Genomic DNA, 18966 nt, shown 5'->3' on the forward strand with positions numbered 1-18966 from the left:
TTGTTGAAAAACTCTGTCCGATCTTCGAGGGCCCCGGAGCACCAACACTTCTTGGCATGGTGCTCCCAACGATTCATTGCTTTTATAATTGTTTATACACAGCAAAAAATCCGATGGTAAAATCGCATGCAAAAGCGTGCACATCACCTTCGTCAAAATAAACACTTAATATTACACACTGCATGTACATTTTTATGCAAACACAAAAAAAAAGTTACAACCGACGTGATTCAAACCCAGCACCAACAGTAAGGACTGGCGGCTTAGCCCACTCGGCCATCAGACCGATGAAAATCTGTTAAGATAAACGCATATATGAGCTTGATATTTCAGTCAAGTAGGTTTCCCATACTGAAGGGCAACAAATTTCAGGGTGTAAAATCACATAAAATTGCATAAAATAATGCAATATTTATTTTACACCCAGGTCTTTTACACGCAGCTGGATTACTAATTTTTTAGCTGTGTAGGTCATGTAAGCTATTGTGTTTCATTCACTCAAAAAACCTTTCACCACAGAGTTGCATGAAAATTCCGGTGGCAACCAATTTTCGATTGAAAACAACGTTTTGCATGAGTCATGCAACTGTCACATTACATTCATGTCACCTCTGCTCGATTTTCACGCAGCTTACACTCACACAGCAAAATAATACGTGAATTTCATGCCTGAAAATTTGGAGGCGTGGTGTGCAAGTCAGATGATTTTGGTTTGCATGAAATTCATGTCACATTCGCAAGTAAAGTGGTATGGAAAATATTCACTTACCATTTCATGCAACATTGTGGTGAAAAGTGACGACGATGAGCCACGCGATGAGCAGAGTTGAAAGGTTGCGTGATTTTCCTGTCTGAAAATTTTTAGCCAGGCCTGCAAGTTTGAGGACAATCAGTCTGCTGGTGATCCTCAACAGCTAAACATTCAGTCAGGCACGGAATCAAAGTTTAAGTTTTTTTCTGTTGCTGTGGGTTTCAAGAACCAGAGCAATTGTTCATTTTGCAGTCTTTCCCATTTTTGAAGATTCATTTGTAAGTATTTTCCGCACCATTGTTGCTTTCTTTTTTTTCATAATTTTCTGTGTTCTTTTTTTCTAGGCATCGGATTCAGAAAATCCAGCGTGATTGTCGGTGCCCTATCGTGGCCAATTGTAGTTTGCCGGATGTGCACAAAGTACAGCGGGATCGGCCATCAAGGTAGCCAAGGAATCATGAATCAAAAAAGGCCGAGGAGAAGGAGACGAATGTGTCGCCGCGAATGGCAGAAGGTAAAGGTAACGAAACTGCCCTTCAAGACTTCCCCGGAAGCCGCAGGCGCGCCGGAATCGTAGACAATTCGCCTATGATGAGGAACTTGCTGATGTCGGAGAAAAATATTTTGTGTTATTGAACTTTTTTGCTGTGTGATGTGCGTTCATGAAAATTCCCAAATTTTGTAAATAAAAGGTTAAATACACAACTCCATGTTTTCATTCTTCAAAACACACCAACAGCAAAAAAATGAAGGAATGAATGAAACCCCCCCACCCCACATTCTTGGAAAGTAGGGGCTGCGTGAAAGGGCTGCAACTATGACGTGAAATTCTTGTGATGTTACTTTTGACTGTATTGGTGTGTTGGAAATGGATAAAACCAAGACTCCTGAGGTTCACGTAGATTTCGCATGAACATCCATATGGAAAATAATCACTTAGATTATTTTGAGTGATATGTTTAGAGGACCAGAGGACCTATTTAAAAAAAACTCTAAAAAATTTTTGATATTTGTTTTGTTTTTTAGTTTGTACCCCGGTTGGTTAGTCAAAGTCAAAATAAAAAGTGACGAACAACATTGAGTGTCTGTGGTGCTTGTCTAACGTGTCAAGATGGAATGAACTCACAGCAGCAGAGACAGCAGGATGTCACGCACACTAATACACAACACCGAGGGGTTCTACGATGGGCACCACATCTCCTTTCCTTTATTTTAGTATGATATATACAAGTTAAACAAATGTTGTAACGCGTTGATTTACGTTTTCTCAAACATTACGGACTGTACCGGAGTGACGGCTTCACCACGCGCGAGGACCTTCTAATTTCCGATGATCTTCCCTCCGTTTGCTGTTTTGATGACGATTCCCCTTGACCAAACGCATGACGAAGTGGCCGTTGTACTTCCAGATCTTCTGAGCTATCCGCCGAGTCGTCTCCAGACTGTCCGGGTTCTACGATCTTCTTTAGGTGTGAGACATTTCGATCATAGCATTTGTCCGTGTCCTTCGATTGGATTGTCACGTTCGAACCCCGCTTGTCCTTCACCACAAATTGCTCCTTGCCGAAATTTGTGGAGAGTTTATCTTGGGGGTGGAGATTTTTCATCAGAACCGTATCACCTGCTTGGATATCGCTGAGTTTTGACCCACGTTTCATATCTTCTCGCGTTTTATCGTCGAACTTCCTCTGTGTGTCTCGATCGCGAAAATCCGAACCAAGTACTGGTGTGCTAAGATCGTCGATTTGCGGAATCTTGTGGCGTAACTTTCGACCTAGCAGGAGTTCGCTAGGAGCCTTTCCGGTGACGCAGTGCGGAGCGTTGTTGTAGAGTATCAAATAATCGTCCAACTCCTTTTTCCAATCACCATGTAGCGCATTGGAGATCTTTAACCGCTTCGAAAGAGACCGATTTTGGCGTTCAACTTGACCATTCGCTTGTGGCCAATAGGGAGTACTATGGTTCAAAACGATTCCCATACTTCGGCAAAAGTCACCAAATTCTCGCGAAATGAATTGCCTTCCGTTATCCAAAGTAATCGTCCTCGGGTTTCCCCATGTCCTGAACAACTTCTTGAGTCTCGTAACTGTCTCCTGGGCTGTAATCTTTTGCATCACTTCTAACTCCATGTAGCGACTGTAATAGTCCACAACGACCAGGATATATTCCCCAGTTGGCATCGGTCCTAAGAAGTCGATGGCCAAATCGACCCATGGTTTGTCTGGCATCGGACGTCGATTCATTGGTTCCGGAGGCGCTTCTACTTGTACCAGACGGCACCCCTCACAGCTGTCGCAGACCTTGACTGCTTGACGATCCATCAGTGGCCACCAACACCTTTCGCGCAATCGGCTCTTCATCACCTCTTGCCCAGGATGACCTTCGTGCGCGAGTTGGCACATTCTGTAACGAAGAACGCTGGGAATTACAAGCTTGGCTCCGCGAATCACAACCCCGTAGGCATAGCTCAACTCATTTTGGAAAGGAGCAAACGCCTTAACCTTCGGACTGTTCCAATGCGACGTCATAATAGCTTCCACCACTGCTGATAGTTCTTCGTCCCTTTTAGTAGCTTCAATCACCTCGGAAATATCAACGGCGGCTGCCACCTGAACCGATCTGATGACCTGTTCAGTTTCTGCGTCAAATTCCTCGAGCGAATCGTTTCCTAGAGTCGAAAGAAACGTACAGACGACACGACGAATGTAAACCTCAGATTCCTCCTGCCAATGCTTGTCATCGACATGGGAAGCCATTCTAGAGAGTGGGTCGGCCAGATTGGCGGAACCCTTCCGGTAGACTACGACGAATCTGAAGCCCTGGAGTCGTAACAGCCACCGTTCGATCCTGAGAGTTGGTCTCGAGGTACTGGTGAAGATGCTTTCCAATGGTCGATGATCAGTTTCTAGTTCAAATGTGATCCCAAGCAAATAAATACGGAATCTTTCCACAGCCCATACTATGCCAAGTGCTTCTTTCTCAATGGGGGGGTACTTCTTTTCAGTCTCCGTCAGACTCTTCGAGGCGTAGCTGATCACTCGCGGCTGGTGTCCCTTGAACTGGATTAATACCGCTCCCAATCCGACTCCTGATGCGTCCGCTACCACCAAGGTTCGGTCCTTCGGGTCGAAATAGCCTAGATAGTTCATTGACCCGATTCGTTCTTTGATCGTGTTGAACGCTTCTTGGTGAGAACGGTTCCATTCGAACTTAGCAGACTGTTTGATCAGCTCACGAAGCGGCGAGTTAGCGGTTGCCAGATCGGGTATGAATCGGGACACAAAGGTTACCAGACCTAAGAAGCTCCGAAGCTCCTCTTTGGTCGAAGGCACACGGCAGTTCAAAATCGAGATCACCTTGTCGTCCGACGGTCGCACTCCCTGTGCGGAAAGCTTGTGTCCCAAGAAGATCACCTCCGTTTGCCTGAACTTGCACTTGTGATGATTGAGTTGAATTCCCAACGCATTCAACCGCTCGATTACCGCCTTTAACGCTTCATCGTGCTCCTTTTCTGTTTCTCCGAACACCAAAAAATCATCAATGAAACCGACCTGGTTAGTAAAAGTTAGTAAGTGGAAGCGTATGACCATGAAGAAGAAAAAAAAAACATTTCTGCTTCTTACCACATTTCCAGTCACCGCGAGAACAAGACTTTCCATCAAGTTCTGAAACATCTCTGGCGCACAGTTTATGCCGAAGAACAACCGTTTAAAGCGGTACAAGCCCCAGTTGGTTATGAACGTTGTTATATCCCTGCAGTCCTCGGCAAGCATCACGTGGTAGTAAGACTCCTTCATGTCCAACAGCGAAAAGAACTTGGCGTTTCGAATTCGAGGAAGAATTTCTTCGAACACTGGCAGCGGATGATTTAAACGTTGAATCGCTTTGTTCGCCCGTCGCATGTCGATGCAGAGTCGTAGATCTCCATTGTCCTTTAGTATCGGTACAAGAGGCGACACCCACGACGTTGGCCGCTCCACGCGCTCGATTATATCCCGTATCAGCAAATCGTCCAGTTTAGCTTTCACCTTTTCCAACAGTGGAATCGGACATCGCCGTAAGGGTTGAATGACCGGCGGAACACTCCTGTCGATCGGGATGGCGAGTTCAACGTTACGAACGTGCGGGAACGGATTGCTCGTTGTAGTCATGTTACAGATATCTTGCTGACAGCTGGGTAACCCGACACGTAATACTCCAAGCTGTTGAGCTGTGATCTTTCCAAGCAGCGGCTGTTGGCCTTTTTCGATCACATAAAACGTTGCGTTAGCTGCCACAGTTTGGCATGAACCAACAAGTCGAATTTCCGCGTCAAAAACTGCCAACAGGTTCAAGGGAACCCTTCCATAGGCCAGGAACGTTTTGCTTCGATCAATTCGCAGATTCTGGACCTTCACATTCTGTACACGCATGAGCCTCCAGGTTGTGTCGTCGATCAGGTTGTACTTCGATCCTGAATCAATCAGCATTTCAATGTTCACTCCCCCAACGCAGCAGTCGATGAGTTCGTCGGCATCACCAACACTGTAAGCCGGAACCTCTTCGTTTTCTTCTTCTTCGATGTTTTCCTTCGTATCAATTTTCATGACGTTTCTCGATCGCTTGAACGGTTGGTGTTGGTGAGACGAGCTGGGAAGTAGTCGTCTTTTAGCCTGAAATTGTATGTATTATTATAAATGTGAACTACCACAAGTAACCAAAACATACCGCTTGGTTTGAACGACAGACTGACTTGAAATGGCCAACACCATGGCATCTCAAACAAATTTGATTCGCTGCAGGGCACTGTCCGTTCTCGGGATGTTGATCGTAGCCACATCTGTTACAGCGGCGGTTGAGATCTTGCCGACCTGACCTTGAGATTGGAGCCGATCGTTTTGATTGTTCGTTGAAGAGTCGCTGAACGTTTGATGTTTCCGTTGTCGAGTTTTGGTTCATCCTTGATGCTTGATACTTTACAGCTTGATGGGAATTCACGATCTTGACGCAATCGTCTAAGGTTAGATCTTCTCTGGCCAGCAGTTTTTCTCGGAGGTTCTCGGGGGCGTGTTGAATGATTTTGTCCACAGCGGCTATCTGCCGACTCTCCAGGACCGAGCTGCCAAAAGAGCACCTATCCGATTTAAGCTGTACTCTTTCCACAAACTTCTCAATCGGCTCGTCGTCTAGCGGCTTCATCGTCCAAAACAAGTATCTTTCAAAACTGTCGTGTCGCTTCGGGGCGAAGTGATTATTCAACTTCTCTTTCGCAACCGCGTACGAGTCCGGCACATCTTCGTCTTCCACATCAGCACCAGGAATGCTATCGAATACACATTGCAGCTCGAGACCTCCCATGGCTAGCAGCTGGATCTTCTTATCGCGAGGGGCCGTTATTCCGGACGCCGCCATGACTCGCTCGAACCCACGGATCCACAAGCTCCAAGCATTTCGCACTTCCTGCATCGGCAAATGCTTGAATTTGAACTGCGGGAGATTGTACGCTGCGGGGTTAAACTGCGAAGCAGTCTGTATCTGCAGCACAACGTGCCGATTTGCTGGTTCACCGTCCATTTGCTCTTCCCCGTCCATTTCCCTGTAGAACACAAATCCACCTTTAGTAAACAACCGAGAGCAGTTCTTTCAAAATCAACTTTGAATCGTCGTCAAACGTCACTATCACAAGAACTGTCACATTCGTTCAGTTCCTATCATTGTTTCCATGCGATGAATTTTATCAGCGGCTACAATAATTACTTAAAATTTCTCACGAATCGAATCGTCAGCAAGCAACTTCCATGAATTTAATCATGAACAAACATTCCTCCATGAATTTAATCATGAACAAACATTCCTCCATGAATTTAATCATGAACAATCATTCCTCCATGAATTTAATCATGGACATCACCCGCTCGATGAATCTAATCATCAACAGTCAGCAAGTCATCGCTTTTGGCCCAACCGACGCCATCATTTTTTTCTCTACGGCAAAACAAAAGCCTCGATGACGCCAATCTTAAATCACAAATTTTTCGACTTTTCTCACCTTTCCTAATGGATATTTTTATACACAACTGATAACACTTTATAGAGCACGCGAAAAATCAACAATTAAACTGAATTCTAGAATAAATAACAGTAGAAAATACTAAAAAATTATCCCTCTCATCGCCATTATGTGGTGCTTGTCTAACGTGTCAAGATGGAATGAACTCACAGCAGCAGAGACAGCAGGATGTCACGCACACTAATACACAACACCGAGGGGTTCTACGATGGGCACCACAGTGTCAATGCGAGTGGAGACCAAAAAATGTCTAGGTAACACGAGATGCTGCTGCTGATGGTGCTGGTGATAATTAATCATGGAGTTTTCCAAGGGCATTTCAGTGAGAAACTCTGGGAGTAACTCAGAATAACTCTGAGTATCTCAGCTTCCTCCCGAGTTATTCCATTCCCACCCTATTGTCGATACCTTGGTAAATGCAACTATGACTACGTCAATCTTGCGCCACACAGTCAAGCAAACCATATGTTGTTTGTTTACATTTGTTTCCAATGTTTTTTCCCCGTTGAACCGATTAAAGTGATTGAGTTTTCGCGTTTGCAGAAACAGTTTTAAGAGAATTTGAAAGAACATTTCAGCCGCCAGAGGCCGTTCCTTCCTGCCTGGTGCAGTGTCCGTTTGACGCTTCGGTGTCCTTGTTTTCGGTGGTGTTGTCTGGCGGTTTTGTCCTGTTAAGGTCGTAATGATGAGCGGATGTTGTTTGCGGAAGTCGTGTGTTGAGATCTTGATCTGAACTAACTGCGGCCGATTCCTGTTGCCTATCCCGGTGATCTTTGTCCAGTGGCTGCGCTTGCGGGGCTCGTGTCCGGTGGTGTTTTGTGGTGGTCGGTGCGGAAGACCCGAGAAGAACTAACTGCGGCCGATCGACTGGCACCAACGATGTCAATAGGGCTATTCCAACTGGTATCAGCGGATGAAGTGGACACATACGTTTTACAAAGCGTCCCCATCGCAATAGCACGTGCCGGTGGCTCTTTTAGTGTTCTAGGATGGCGGCATCCCGGCCGTTCCTGTTGCTGACGATATTCCAGCCGTCTAGGCCGAGTTGAAAAATCTAACGAAAACCAGTAACCGCAGTTCCGCCGTTGGCTTGCAAAAGGCCGTGGGGTGTGATTAGACACAGGACCTTGTCCAAGTTCTATCTGCGATGTCCATGCTAAATGTTTAGCCAATGTTGCGTTATCGTTTTGCACAGTACTTGAAGTTCCCGTCCGTGTTTGGGAAGTGGTATGCAACTCAATACTTATTTGTTTTTTTAAAGAAATGACTCTTTCGTGATTTTTCATGGGTCTTGAATCAAGACTCTTAATAAAGACTTTCTTTTTCGATGGTTCTCGACCGGAACCGTTTGGTTTACCAAGGATTTCCAGGCTGCCGTCCAAATCCTCCATTGAAATGGTCCTCTCCGCTGGATGGGTGATAATCCCATCTCGGTTATTTTTCATAAAAGTAGGCCAAAAAGCAGATGGCCTGGAGCAAGGAGCAGCTCAATCGGAGGCAGGCCAGCTGGATTGACTGAGAGCCTCCGGAATATTCTGACCACAAGACTTGGAGTGGCCGCATCGTAGCTGGGAGGGCTCGGTTACGAGTTTGTTTTATTTAAATTCTCTCTATAGAATCGTAGCTCGGGAGCCATCGAAAAACCATTGCCTTACTACGCCTTGCCCTACAAAACCAAAAAATATACCTGATATTCATTACATACTTGGATGAGAAGTAGATGCATCCCGGGCAGACGGTAATAACAAAATTCATGCCATTTCAATAACAAATTCTGTTAAAATAACAAAAAGTTTTATGGAATCTTCCTGAAAAATCCATTTATGCATAATGGTTTAATAACGGTTTATGTTATTATAACAAAATTTGTTATTGGTATGGTATTGGTTGAAAGCCAAAATAACTTTGGAATAACATTTTTTGTTATGGAAGAATAACTCCAACTGTTATTGGGATGATCGGATTAGTTGTTAAAATAACAAAAAATAATAACAAAGATTTGTTCGAGGGATAACTAAAAATGTTATTAGTCTGTTATTACAATAACATTCCAATAACAAAAAAATCATAACGACGAATAACAAATCTTGTTATAAATAACGTAAAATGTTATTGGCCTAGTATTTTCAAATATCAAAATACTTAATACTTAAATCGTCTCTAACTTAGTTCAGTTATTAAATATTTTCGTGAAAGTTTCAGGAGTGATTGAAAACTATCTTTTTAGTAAATTTAGTGAATTTTCTGTAATATGAAATTTTGTGATTTTCTACATGTATGTAACCCCTTAACCTTAACCGATTTGATTTAAAGTGGCACAGTTACTTATTATTGTCTAAATAATCGAGCCAGCGGGTATCACTTCAGATTTCCCAAATTTTCAATTTGTCTTGTCATCTTTCACCTGATCTGTCAATATAATCATTGGCAAAGTCGAAAACTGACTGGGATATTACACTTTGACAATTTCAGGTTCCAAACACAAGGATTCCACCTCATCATTGCGCTGAACCAAACTTTTATCTACAAGGTCTTTGCAACGCCGGAGGTCACACAAATTCGCATATTTGTGCAGGTTTCGAATGAAAATAATATTTAAAATTGTTTGATTCCTTTATTCTTTACATTAAGCACTTGTGCTTGTATTTTCATACAATCTATACGCGTTTAAAATTCGTAACAAACTAGTTAACAAATGTATTTTTTTTTTTTTGTAAGTTTTCCGTATCGTTGGGCTTATTTTTCTGTTCTCCTCGTTTCCACAGCACCTATACACACTACCCTAGAGCGCACTACAGCTAAGAAGGGAAACGACTGAGCACCTTTGTCCATGCGGCCTCGATACTGTTGGGGTTTTTGGTTAAAACATGATTTTGTTTATGTATCACATTATGGAATGAGCTTCTCTTGGAGTTATGGGGTGATAATCTTACTATTGAGTTTTTTTTTTGTCTAAGACTGAGTGAAACGATTTGGATTGTTAGATGATGAAAGATGAGTTGAATTCGGTTAGTTCCTTCGTCGCGCGCTGCGTTTTGGTTAAAAGTCTCGACTAGACGTTGAAAGAGGGGTCCTTACAAACTACATGCAGAGTATTGCGTCTTGGGCGAGGAAAGGGTTAGACTTATATGTACATCTTAAAAAGTATACGGTTAAAACAGTGGGTGTTGGTAACTTGAATCTCCGGATCTGGGTAGTTCGACCTAGTGGTAGTACTCTTCGCCTCCCTCTTCGCTGCCGTACGACGAGGCCGTTTCGCCCTCGTGGGTCTGCTCTTCGTGGCCACCGTACGACGAGGGCGTTTCCTCATGGTATTGATGGTGCTGGTGGTGCTGCTGCTGCTGGATGTGCTGTTGCTGTTCCTGGGCATGTTGGGCCAGCTTGGCCAGCTCTTCCTCGTGCAGTGGTTTTCCATCGATCAACACTTCAGCGTGGAATCCGGTGTGCTTGTTGGCCGAGTACTTGACCGTTCGCAGCTTTCCATCGGGCTGCTGAACGCTGTACTCGCCGTGCAGTTCGTCCTCGTGGCGATGTTCCTTGCGGCTCTGCGACACCTTGCTCTTGGGATCCTCGACTCCGTACTCGAACTGGTAGTCCGGCTTGGCGACGTAATCGATCGAGTGGCCGTGGCCGTGCTTGTCCTCGACGTGGATTTCGTGCGCGGGACCACTGACCGGACCGCTGAACTTGGCGTACGAGAATCCCACGGCATGGTGCGGGTGGTGGTGATGCTGATGATGATCCTCCTCCTCGTACTGACCGGCAGCCAGTGCCAGCAGAGCAACGCAGGTGATGGTCTAGAATGGTGACAAAATTTTGTTTTTTTAGATCGATTCTTTTTAGAAATTCAGAACACAAATGCATGTTCCATAAAACACGTGGTGACCACACTAAAAAAAATAAAAGTACCAAATTCCTAAATTCTAGGAATTTTGGCTCCTTTCCTTATTAAGTAATCCAAAAAACCCGTTTACTAAATAAGGAAAAGAGGCAAAATTCCTAGAGTAAAGGAATTTGGTACTATTTTTTTTTATTTCAGTGCAGGGTTTCCAGGCAAAATTGCAAAAATCTGGCCTAGTACCAAAAAAAAATTCTGGGGAAATCTAGCAGTCGAAAATCTTACAAATATAAATATGGAGGATATAAATTGATTCAAAAGCTTGTATAGTTCTGAAAGTTTAATTAGTTTTCAGCTTAAAAAAATAATTTGCATTTTTCTCACAATAAAAAAATGATAAATTTACCTATTTTCAATTAAACTCGTTCATTTGAATCAGAAAGATGCTCATAATTTTTCAGAAAATTAAAAATCTGTCTAAATCTGTCAAAATCTGGCACAAATCTTGGTATATCTTTATTCTCCAGAGCAGGTGGATATAACTAGAAAAGTTCCAGTTCTGTTATTGTCAGGAGGTCAGAACATATAATTAAAACACCCACAGCTAATGTTATAATAACACAAAATAATAACAAAGATCTATTCGAAAAATAACTCATTCTAGTAAAAAACTAACTTAATCCACTTATGTGGTTGGTGCCTTCCTCACTCTTTTCCAACAATGGGTGATATGTAATATGATGGATTTGGACACAAATTTGATCCAAAAAAACACACATATCACTCAAGGGCTCATAAGTGGTCAGAACTCGAGGCAGGGTTGCCAGATCTTCAATGTTGTGGACTCGTTGGAAAGGTATCTCGATTACCTAATCAACGATGGGTCGGATGATGGATCCGGACATTGTTTACATACATTTAAGTGAGATCCGGCTACAAAAAAAGTACATAAATATAACTTAAGTGGTCAGAACTCGAGACAGGGTTGCCAGATCTTCAATGTTTAGGACTCGTTGGAAAGGTCTTTTAATTACCTAACCAACGATGGGTCGGATGATGGATCCGGATATTGTTTACATACATTTAAGTGAGATCCGGCTACAAAAAAGTACATATATATCACTTAAGTGGTCATAACTCGAGACAGGGTTGCCAGATCTTCAATGTTGTGGACTCGTTGGAAAGGTCTTTCGATTACCTAACCAACGATTGGTCGGATGATGGATACGGACATTGTTTACATACATTTAAATGAGATCCGGCTACAAAAAAGTACATAAATATCACTTAAGTGGTCAGAACTCGAGACAGGGTTGCCAGATCTTCAATGTTCAAGACTCGTTGGAAAGGTCTATCGATTACCTAACCAACGATGGGTCGGATGATGGATCCGGACATTGTTTACATACATTTAAGTGAGATCCGGCTTCTAAAAAGTACATAAATATCACTTAAGTGGTCAGAACTCGAGACAGGGTTGCCAGATCTTCAATGTTGTGGACTCGTTGGAAAGGTCTCTCGATTACCTAATCAACGATGGGTCGGATGATGGATACGGACATTGTTTACATACATTTAAATGAGATCCGGCTACAAAAAAGTACATAAATATCACTTAAGTGGTTATAACTCGAGACAGGGTTGCCAGATCTTCAATGTTGTAGATTAGTTGGAAAGGTCTTTTGATTACCTAACCAACGATGGGTCGGATGATGGATCCGGACATTGTTTACATACATTTAAATGAGATCCGGCTACAAAAAAGTACATAAATATCACTTAAGTGGTTATAACTCGAGGCAGGGTTGCCAGATCTTCAATGTTGTGGACTCGTTGGAAAGGTCTTTCAATTACCTAAATAACGATGTATAACATGATGATGTTTGGTTCAGTTTACTGCCATTTATTCATCTTCCGAAAATATGCGAAAACACATTTTTATACATAACTTTTGAACTACTTATCGAAACTTCAAACAATTCAATAGCACCGTATGGGACCCTAAACCAAGTCGAATGCGACTGGTTTGGTCAAAATCGGTTCAGCCAGTGCTGAGAAAACTGAGTGACATTATTGGTCACATACACACACACATACACACACACACACCCACACACATACCCACACACATACACACACACATACACACACACATACACACAGACATTTGTTCAGTTTTCGATTCTGAGTCGATATGTATACATCAAGGTGGGTTTTCGAGCTTTTAATAAAAAGTTCAATTTTAGAGCAGGATTATAGCCTTACCTCAGTGAGGAAGGCAAAACAGATTTGGATATTGATTTATTAATTATAACATTGAAATATTCTTGCACTTTTGCAACTTAATATTACGTATTTTCAAGTGCTGAATAAAATGATACACATCATTTTGGATCAAACTCTGTTAATTACTGATATACCAATAATCAACAATATTCCAACATCAATAATGAATAGAATTAACTTAATTTTTTTTCACTTTTAAAAAAGTTTTGGTGAAAAGACCACATTTTCCCATAGTTTTGTGCCATATTTAGCAAACATAATAACAAATTGTGATATGGACCTTTAGAAAATTTTCGAAGAAATAGTTGCTTTCCTTAGGGGGATATATCAATAATTTAAAAACAATCAGCTTTCAAATTTTTCACTTTCTAAAAATGTTTTTTGTAAAAAGACCACATGACCAAAATAATGTTCTTGGCAGAATAGGTCAAAATTTTCCCACAGTTCTGATCATATAAAACAAAATAAAAAATAATAACAAATTGAGTTATAAACACCTAGAAAATTTTTGAGCAAATTGTTGATTTCATTAGGGGGGTATATAAATAATAATAGAATCAACTTTCGAATTTTCACTTTTGGGTGTCGTAAATTTGACGTTTTCTCCATTTTTTTTTTCAAGTTATTTCTAGCATCTGTTGGCCAATTTTTACAAAATTCCACGACGGATTCGGATTTGTTCTTCGGATGACTTTATTCTGCAAGTGAATTTTTATGTGGCTGAAGACAAAAGTGAAGCTCTCCGTGAACTTTTTCGTATGGCGGAACGGTGAAGATTCCCTTCCGGCAAAGCCAGCAGCTGTTTGCAACCTGCGGAGCCTTTCCCTTCACTTAAACAGCCCCTAAATGGAAGCAGATTCTATTCGATTTGGTTCGTCGACCGAATACTATCAAGAACCTAGAGGAGGTGACGATCGTCACGCCGTCAGGCTGTATCCAATTCCGGTTGCAGGAAAATGAAGATTGTAGCTGCTTATTTAAAATATCCAGATTTTGGTGAGATCTTTGCATATTTTTTTTGTGATTTTTTTAGAAACATACCATACCAATATAAATCATATACTATTGATTAAATGAAATATCTTTCCTACCCCTTCTCCATCTTCCATTTTCCCAATCCCCATTTCTCCATTTCCACGAACCCCCATTTAAATATAATTATTTGCTAAATTTACACTTACACACCCAACCACAACTATTTCGGAGCGTTTGGTACGGTATGTCCACTAGGGTGGGTACGTTTTTCAAAAAGTTCTCGGATCAAGTTTTAGTATGGTTCCCCTTGTAGGGCATGCCCATAGGGACTTTCATGCCAAATATCAGCCCATTTGGTTGTAAACTGGCTGCGCTCATCAGGGTTAAAGTTTACATGGGAATTACTATGGGAAATCGGAACTTTTTGTTCAAACGCTCCTACAGGTCTGGGAAAATCACGCGCAAACTTCTGGTATGGTCAGGCCTAAGGGGAATGATCTGGAGAACATTTTTCCCGAAGAGAGCATATGGATTCGTTGTCCCTAGACCTGGCGCATCGGCAAACAATCCGAGGTCTCCGGAATCAACGGTTTTCCATCAAAAAGCATCAAATTTTCCTTAGCATGCTATGAAAGTTTGATGACCACCGCGACGCCATACGTCAGGCAGCTACCACGCATCCTTCCTCCCCTGTAGATTCTGTGAAATGTGATCCTCTTTGCGGTAAACACAACACAGTAGGGCTGGCCGCTTTAATTTTTGCAATTCATTTTCGGGTGTTCTCGGATGTACTGCAATAACTCCTTAACCTGATATAAAGTTGTAAACTAACAGGCTCTCGTCACAAATAAACAATCAATTACAATTACAATTAATTAATATTGGCAAGAAAAGTGCTTAGGGCGTAATCTAATCACAAGACTTTCCAGCATGCTTTCATCGGACTGGCTGCGTTTGTGTTAGATTAGATTAGATTAGAATCAACTTTCGAATTTTCACTTTTTAAAAAGTTTTGATACAAAGACCATATTTCATGGCTAAATTAATGTCCTTAACAAAGTAGGTTGAAATTTTCCCATAGGTCATATAAAATAAAATGAAAAATAATAACAAATTTGTGTTTTACAATGAATAATGCGATCAATGATTGGATAATTTTGCATATTCCATACTTTGATTTGTTATTGTCTTACAATCTCTTAAGATCTGTTCAATATCAAACTGAAGTGTTGGGGATGTTATTACCTTTCTTCTCATTACTGATGATCATGAGTTTCTGATAACAAAATTAAATGTTTAAACAGGACTTGTTATTCGCGATCAAAAGCTCAAAAATTCCGACAGATGGCGCAAAGCATAGAAGAATGACGATTCAGATTTTCGCTGTTCGGTTACATAGGAATGCAAACTTAAAATTGAATTTACAGCTCATAGAACAACTTTTGAGAAAAAATTCAAGTAGTACGATTGTTAACTCTTTGCCCTCTATAAATTAACGCAATAAAAAAAATATTTGAAATAAAATAATTTTGAAAAAATAATATTGTTTAAAATGATATAGCATCAAAAGTAAACAAAGTATCAGCTCGAATTTTTGCTCAAAAGTTGTTTTGAACGCTGGAATTTAACAAAACAGAATTCGCATACATAACCTCAAAGGGCGGAAATTTCAATCGACATTCTTCGTTCTGTTCTGCTACTCAACACTAGGTGTCGCATGTCGTTTGGCTCTTGAACGGCAATTGCCCTCCGTTTCGTTATTCCTACCTGCCCGAAACATGAAAAACTACTAGGGGAACAGGATCTAATTCCAGCGTGCCTCTAATGTTGGCAGGTCAGAACTTTGACATTCAATGAAAGCTTATTAAAAGCGTGTTCAACTAAAATCGAGTGATAAATAGCCCAATAAGAAGTGAGCAAGCAAGTTTCTATCAAAAGTTTTGCAAAATTAGTTGTTTAAATAGTGAAAATCAGCAAATTGGATGGAGTTAGGAGCGAGTGCTTAACCTGCCAAACATACGAGAATTTCCCCTAGAATGTGGAAATTTATGATAAAAATAATTTGTAAAGTATAGTATATCCAGCTGTATACTTGATTTGTACTGTATGTAAGTTATTAGATGATATTAAAAATTATTAGGTGCACCTTAACGGTGCACATCAACCAGAGCTAGGTCACCCAAATGATTATTATTTGATATTCGTGAAAGTACAATCTCCAACATTTTTTAACACAAAGATTGACTATATTTCCGATCAGATTGTTGCAGGATGGAGTCCGTAAATTTGCCATTGTTGGACTTTTTGATTGCTGTGTATGCACCCTTAATAGAATCTTTGAAATCTTTGAATACCAAGCGCGAGGAAAATTCAGTAGTAGCAAAATTAATATCTTTTAAGGGTGCACAGCAACCAAACAATTTGTTGTCTTCTTATTACAAAATTTTCAAACATACGGACCCAATCCTGCAAAAAATCGATTGTAAAAATAGTCAAATTTTATTGTAAACTATTTTTTAAGCAGTACTTTACGGGATGAATAAAAAAAATATATCGATATTGTCCGTAGATTTGAGGATACTAAAATGTCTGTAACCATATTTATTAAAGGCTAAGTTCTTCATTTTGCATTTCTGTTATGCACTTTCGATTTGTCACTATCATAATAAACTACAGCAATTTGCACGGTTGATGCATCGCCTACAATGCACTATGAAAAACACTTTCCCGCAAAACTCAGCCAGATGCAAACAAAACGATTATTAGTAAACAGTGAGCGAGAGTAAAAAGAGCCACCAAGCAAATCGTAATTACACGTGGTTACACATGTTTTACGACGCACAAACCGGAGCGCAACTACCACGTGTTGCGGTCACAAGACAATTTTCCCTTTGCCATAATTGTTGCACAACCGTTGAACGACGGTAACTGCTCCTTCGCAATTATCTTTTTTCACTTTTCTCCTGCAATTTTTCGCACAATTCTGACCCAACAATCAGTCCATTTTCCCACAGTAACTTTTTCGGCGTTCACTCACAGAAGGGCGGTTTGCCCCAAAGTCTATTTTCACTGCTCAATTTTAGGCGCTCCTTCGCCGCTTGTCAACCTCCACAAACGCACACACTTACTTTGAACAAGAACGCCATTTTACGGTAAGTGTTTGCCCCGGACTATTCCAAGTAGCTGACTATTGTTTCTGTATCGATGGAAAACTCACGACTGTGCCTTACTCGGCGGCAAACAACTATTTTTATAAGGCCGCAATTTTTCCTAGCCCCCGAAAAAGCGGGGAAGCTCCCAGAGAGTGTAATGAGCGCCGCGTGGTGGCGAAATTGGGAACCATAGTGTAAATGAACAAACAAAAGAGCAGAAAGAGAGGCATAAGAAAAGTCCCAAATCTGTGGTACCGCGAGCTGGAGGACAAACTCGGAGGGAGAGAAAAACGCAGCTTGGAGTGCGAAAAATCAAACGCGTACACGGCACGGGTGTGTGTGTGTCTGTGGAGAAAAGTATGATAAGTAGTAATGAAAAAATTATGGTCGTGATATAAACAGATTACACTATTAACTTTTTTTGCTTTGGCTTTCATTAGTTCTGCCAGAGCAGCGGCGGCGTGTTTGAATGAGTATAAATCGGAATAAATAGTAGTTAAATTTATGATTTGCGGCAACTGTTGGATTAAAGAGGAATCGCAATCTGGGGCGAATCGGCACATATGGGGAGAATCGGGACAAAGAACAACCAGATTATTCCATCGATTACCTGTCCCGATTCAGATTTTATTTTCAATTCACCGCAATGGACGGTTCCTAATTTAAATTACATTCATAAATATCAGCTTACTAATGATTTCAGCACCTATCTTTTTTTTAAGGTTTGAAACAAATCACCCAACGAAAAATTTAGTTTTTTAAGCTTTTAATATCAAGACAAAAAATACAGATTTGTTTACTTATTTTACTTATTACTTATTTTGCGTATTTCAATGTTATCAGCATAAGCACCACTAAATTTATTAATTAATATATTTACAAACATATATTTTCGCTACGTTTTTTCTTCCTTAAGAAACTTTACACTGTTTTTTTTTTATTTTTGTATAAGCCTGTTTGACCAATTATAGTTTTGGTACAAGTTTTGGCAAAAAAAGAAACTTTGGTCCTGTTTTTAAATAGATTTATAGGGAATTAAAATGTTTAAACACTCAAAAAGAAATGGAAGCTATGAGAACTTCATTATTTTCTTTATTCAGATAAATTTATTCCAATATTCGAAAGGTTGATTACTGCACATTAACCCATTCAGGCCTGATGGGTCATATAAGACCCAAAAATGAAAATTTCCAAAAATAGCCTTTAATTTTCGTATTTTCGTAAGAATCATTTTCCCATCATAACCTAAAAAAATATTTTTTGAAAAATTCAGACTTGAAATGGTCTTTAATATTGATTGGTTTTATTTACTAATATTGATTGTTTTTATTTACTTAATTAAAGAAATGCTGGTTTGAATTAATATTTCAGGTTGATTAGTTCCTATAAATGCATATTATTAAGTTTTAATAGAGATTGGTTTAGATAAATCAAAACCATACTTTCGATACCCAAAATTATGCTGGTGCCTAATCCAGAATCAAATGTGTAAATTATTTCAGAATGATTCATTTAATTGGGTACTAAAGCCCTATGTCAATTTTTATGTACAACGGTAAAAAACACGATTAAAAACCATTATGATAACTTTTTTTTTCATTTTAATGCAAAAAATATGTCTGTAGGAGCTTTTCTGTCAAGAAGGAACGCAAGGTTAATTTTTCAAAATTGTTGTAAAAATCCTTTTAAAGTCTTTGTCACGACCACCACACTCAGAAAAATAAGCTTTATCGTTGTAAACAGTAATATCAACAATCTACACGGTGAGTAAGAAGGGGATTATTATGCAACTTGCATGAACCTCTGATATTCTTTCTGGAGGTTGTTGGGGGGACTATTCTGAGTCAGAAAAATCAACTTCCAAAATATTCTGTCGGTGAAAACTGATTTTATCTCGATTTGAAGTTAAAAAACC

The 18966-nt window shown here is 40.5% G+C and overlaps 2 protein-coding genes across 2 annotated transcripts; both read right to left on the reverse strand.

The window, feature by feature from the left end:
- Window positions 1-2025: 2025 nt before the first annotated feature.
- LOC119769331 (uncharacterized protein K02A2.6-like) lies at window positions 2026-6466 on the reverse strand. The gene is made up of 4 exons (XM_038261342.1): window positions 5459-6466; window positions 4375-5403; window positions 2839-4302; window positions 2026-2604 (listed from the first exon to the last, which is right to left on the reverse strand). The coding sequence occupies exons 1-4, from the start codon at window positions 6320-6322 to the stop codon at window positions 2026-2028; spliced, it is 3936 nt and encodes a 1311-aa protein (XP_038117270.1). The 5' UTR covers window positions 6323-6466.
- Window positions 6467-9500: 3034 nt separating this feature from the next.
- On the reverse strand, window positions 9501-17115 carry LOC6040580 (histidine-rich glycoprotein). The gene is made up of 2 exons (XM_038263683.1): window positions 17028-17115; window positions 9501-10597 (listed from the first exon to the last, which is right to left on the reverse strand). Exons 1-2 carry the CDS (start codon window positions 17043-17045, stop codon window positions 10004-10006), a joined length of 612 nt encoding a protein of 203 aa, XP_038119611.1. The 5' UTR covers window positions 17046-17115; the 3' UTR covers window positions 9501-10003.
- Window positions 17116-18966: the final 1851 nt, after the last annotated feature.

Source organism: Culex quinquefasciatus, chromosome 3 (assembly GCF_015732765.1).
Source record: "Culex quinquefasciatus strain JHB chromosome 3, VPISU_Cqui_1.0_pri_paternal, whole genome shotgun sequence".
NCBI lineage: Eukaryota > Metazoa > Arthropoda > Insecta > Diptera > Culicidae > Culex > Culex quinquefasciatus.

Coding starts and splice junctions, on each gene's coding strand:
- LOC119769331 (XM_038261342.1), bottom strand. CDS start 6,322: ATGGACGGGGAAGAGCAAATGGACGGTGAACCAGCAAATCGGCACGTT. Junction 5,404..5,458: donor TCTGTCGTTCAAACCAAGCG/GTATGTTTTGGT, acceptor ATACAATTTCAG/GCTAAAAGACGACTACTTCC. Junction 2,605..2,838: donor AGATTACAGCCCAGGAGACA/GTTACGAGACTC, acceptor GATTGGAAAAAG/GAGTTGGACGATTATTTGAT.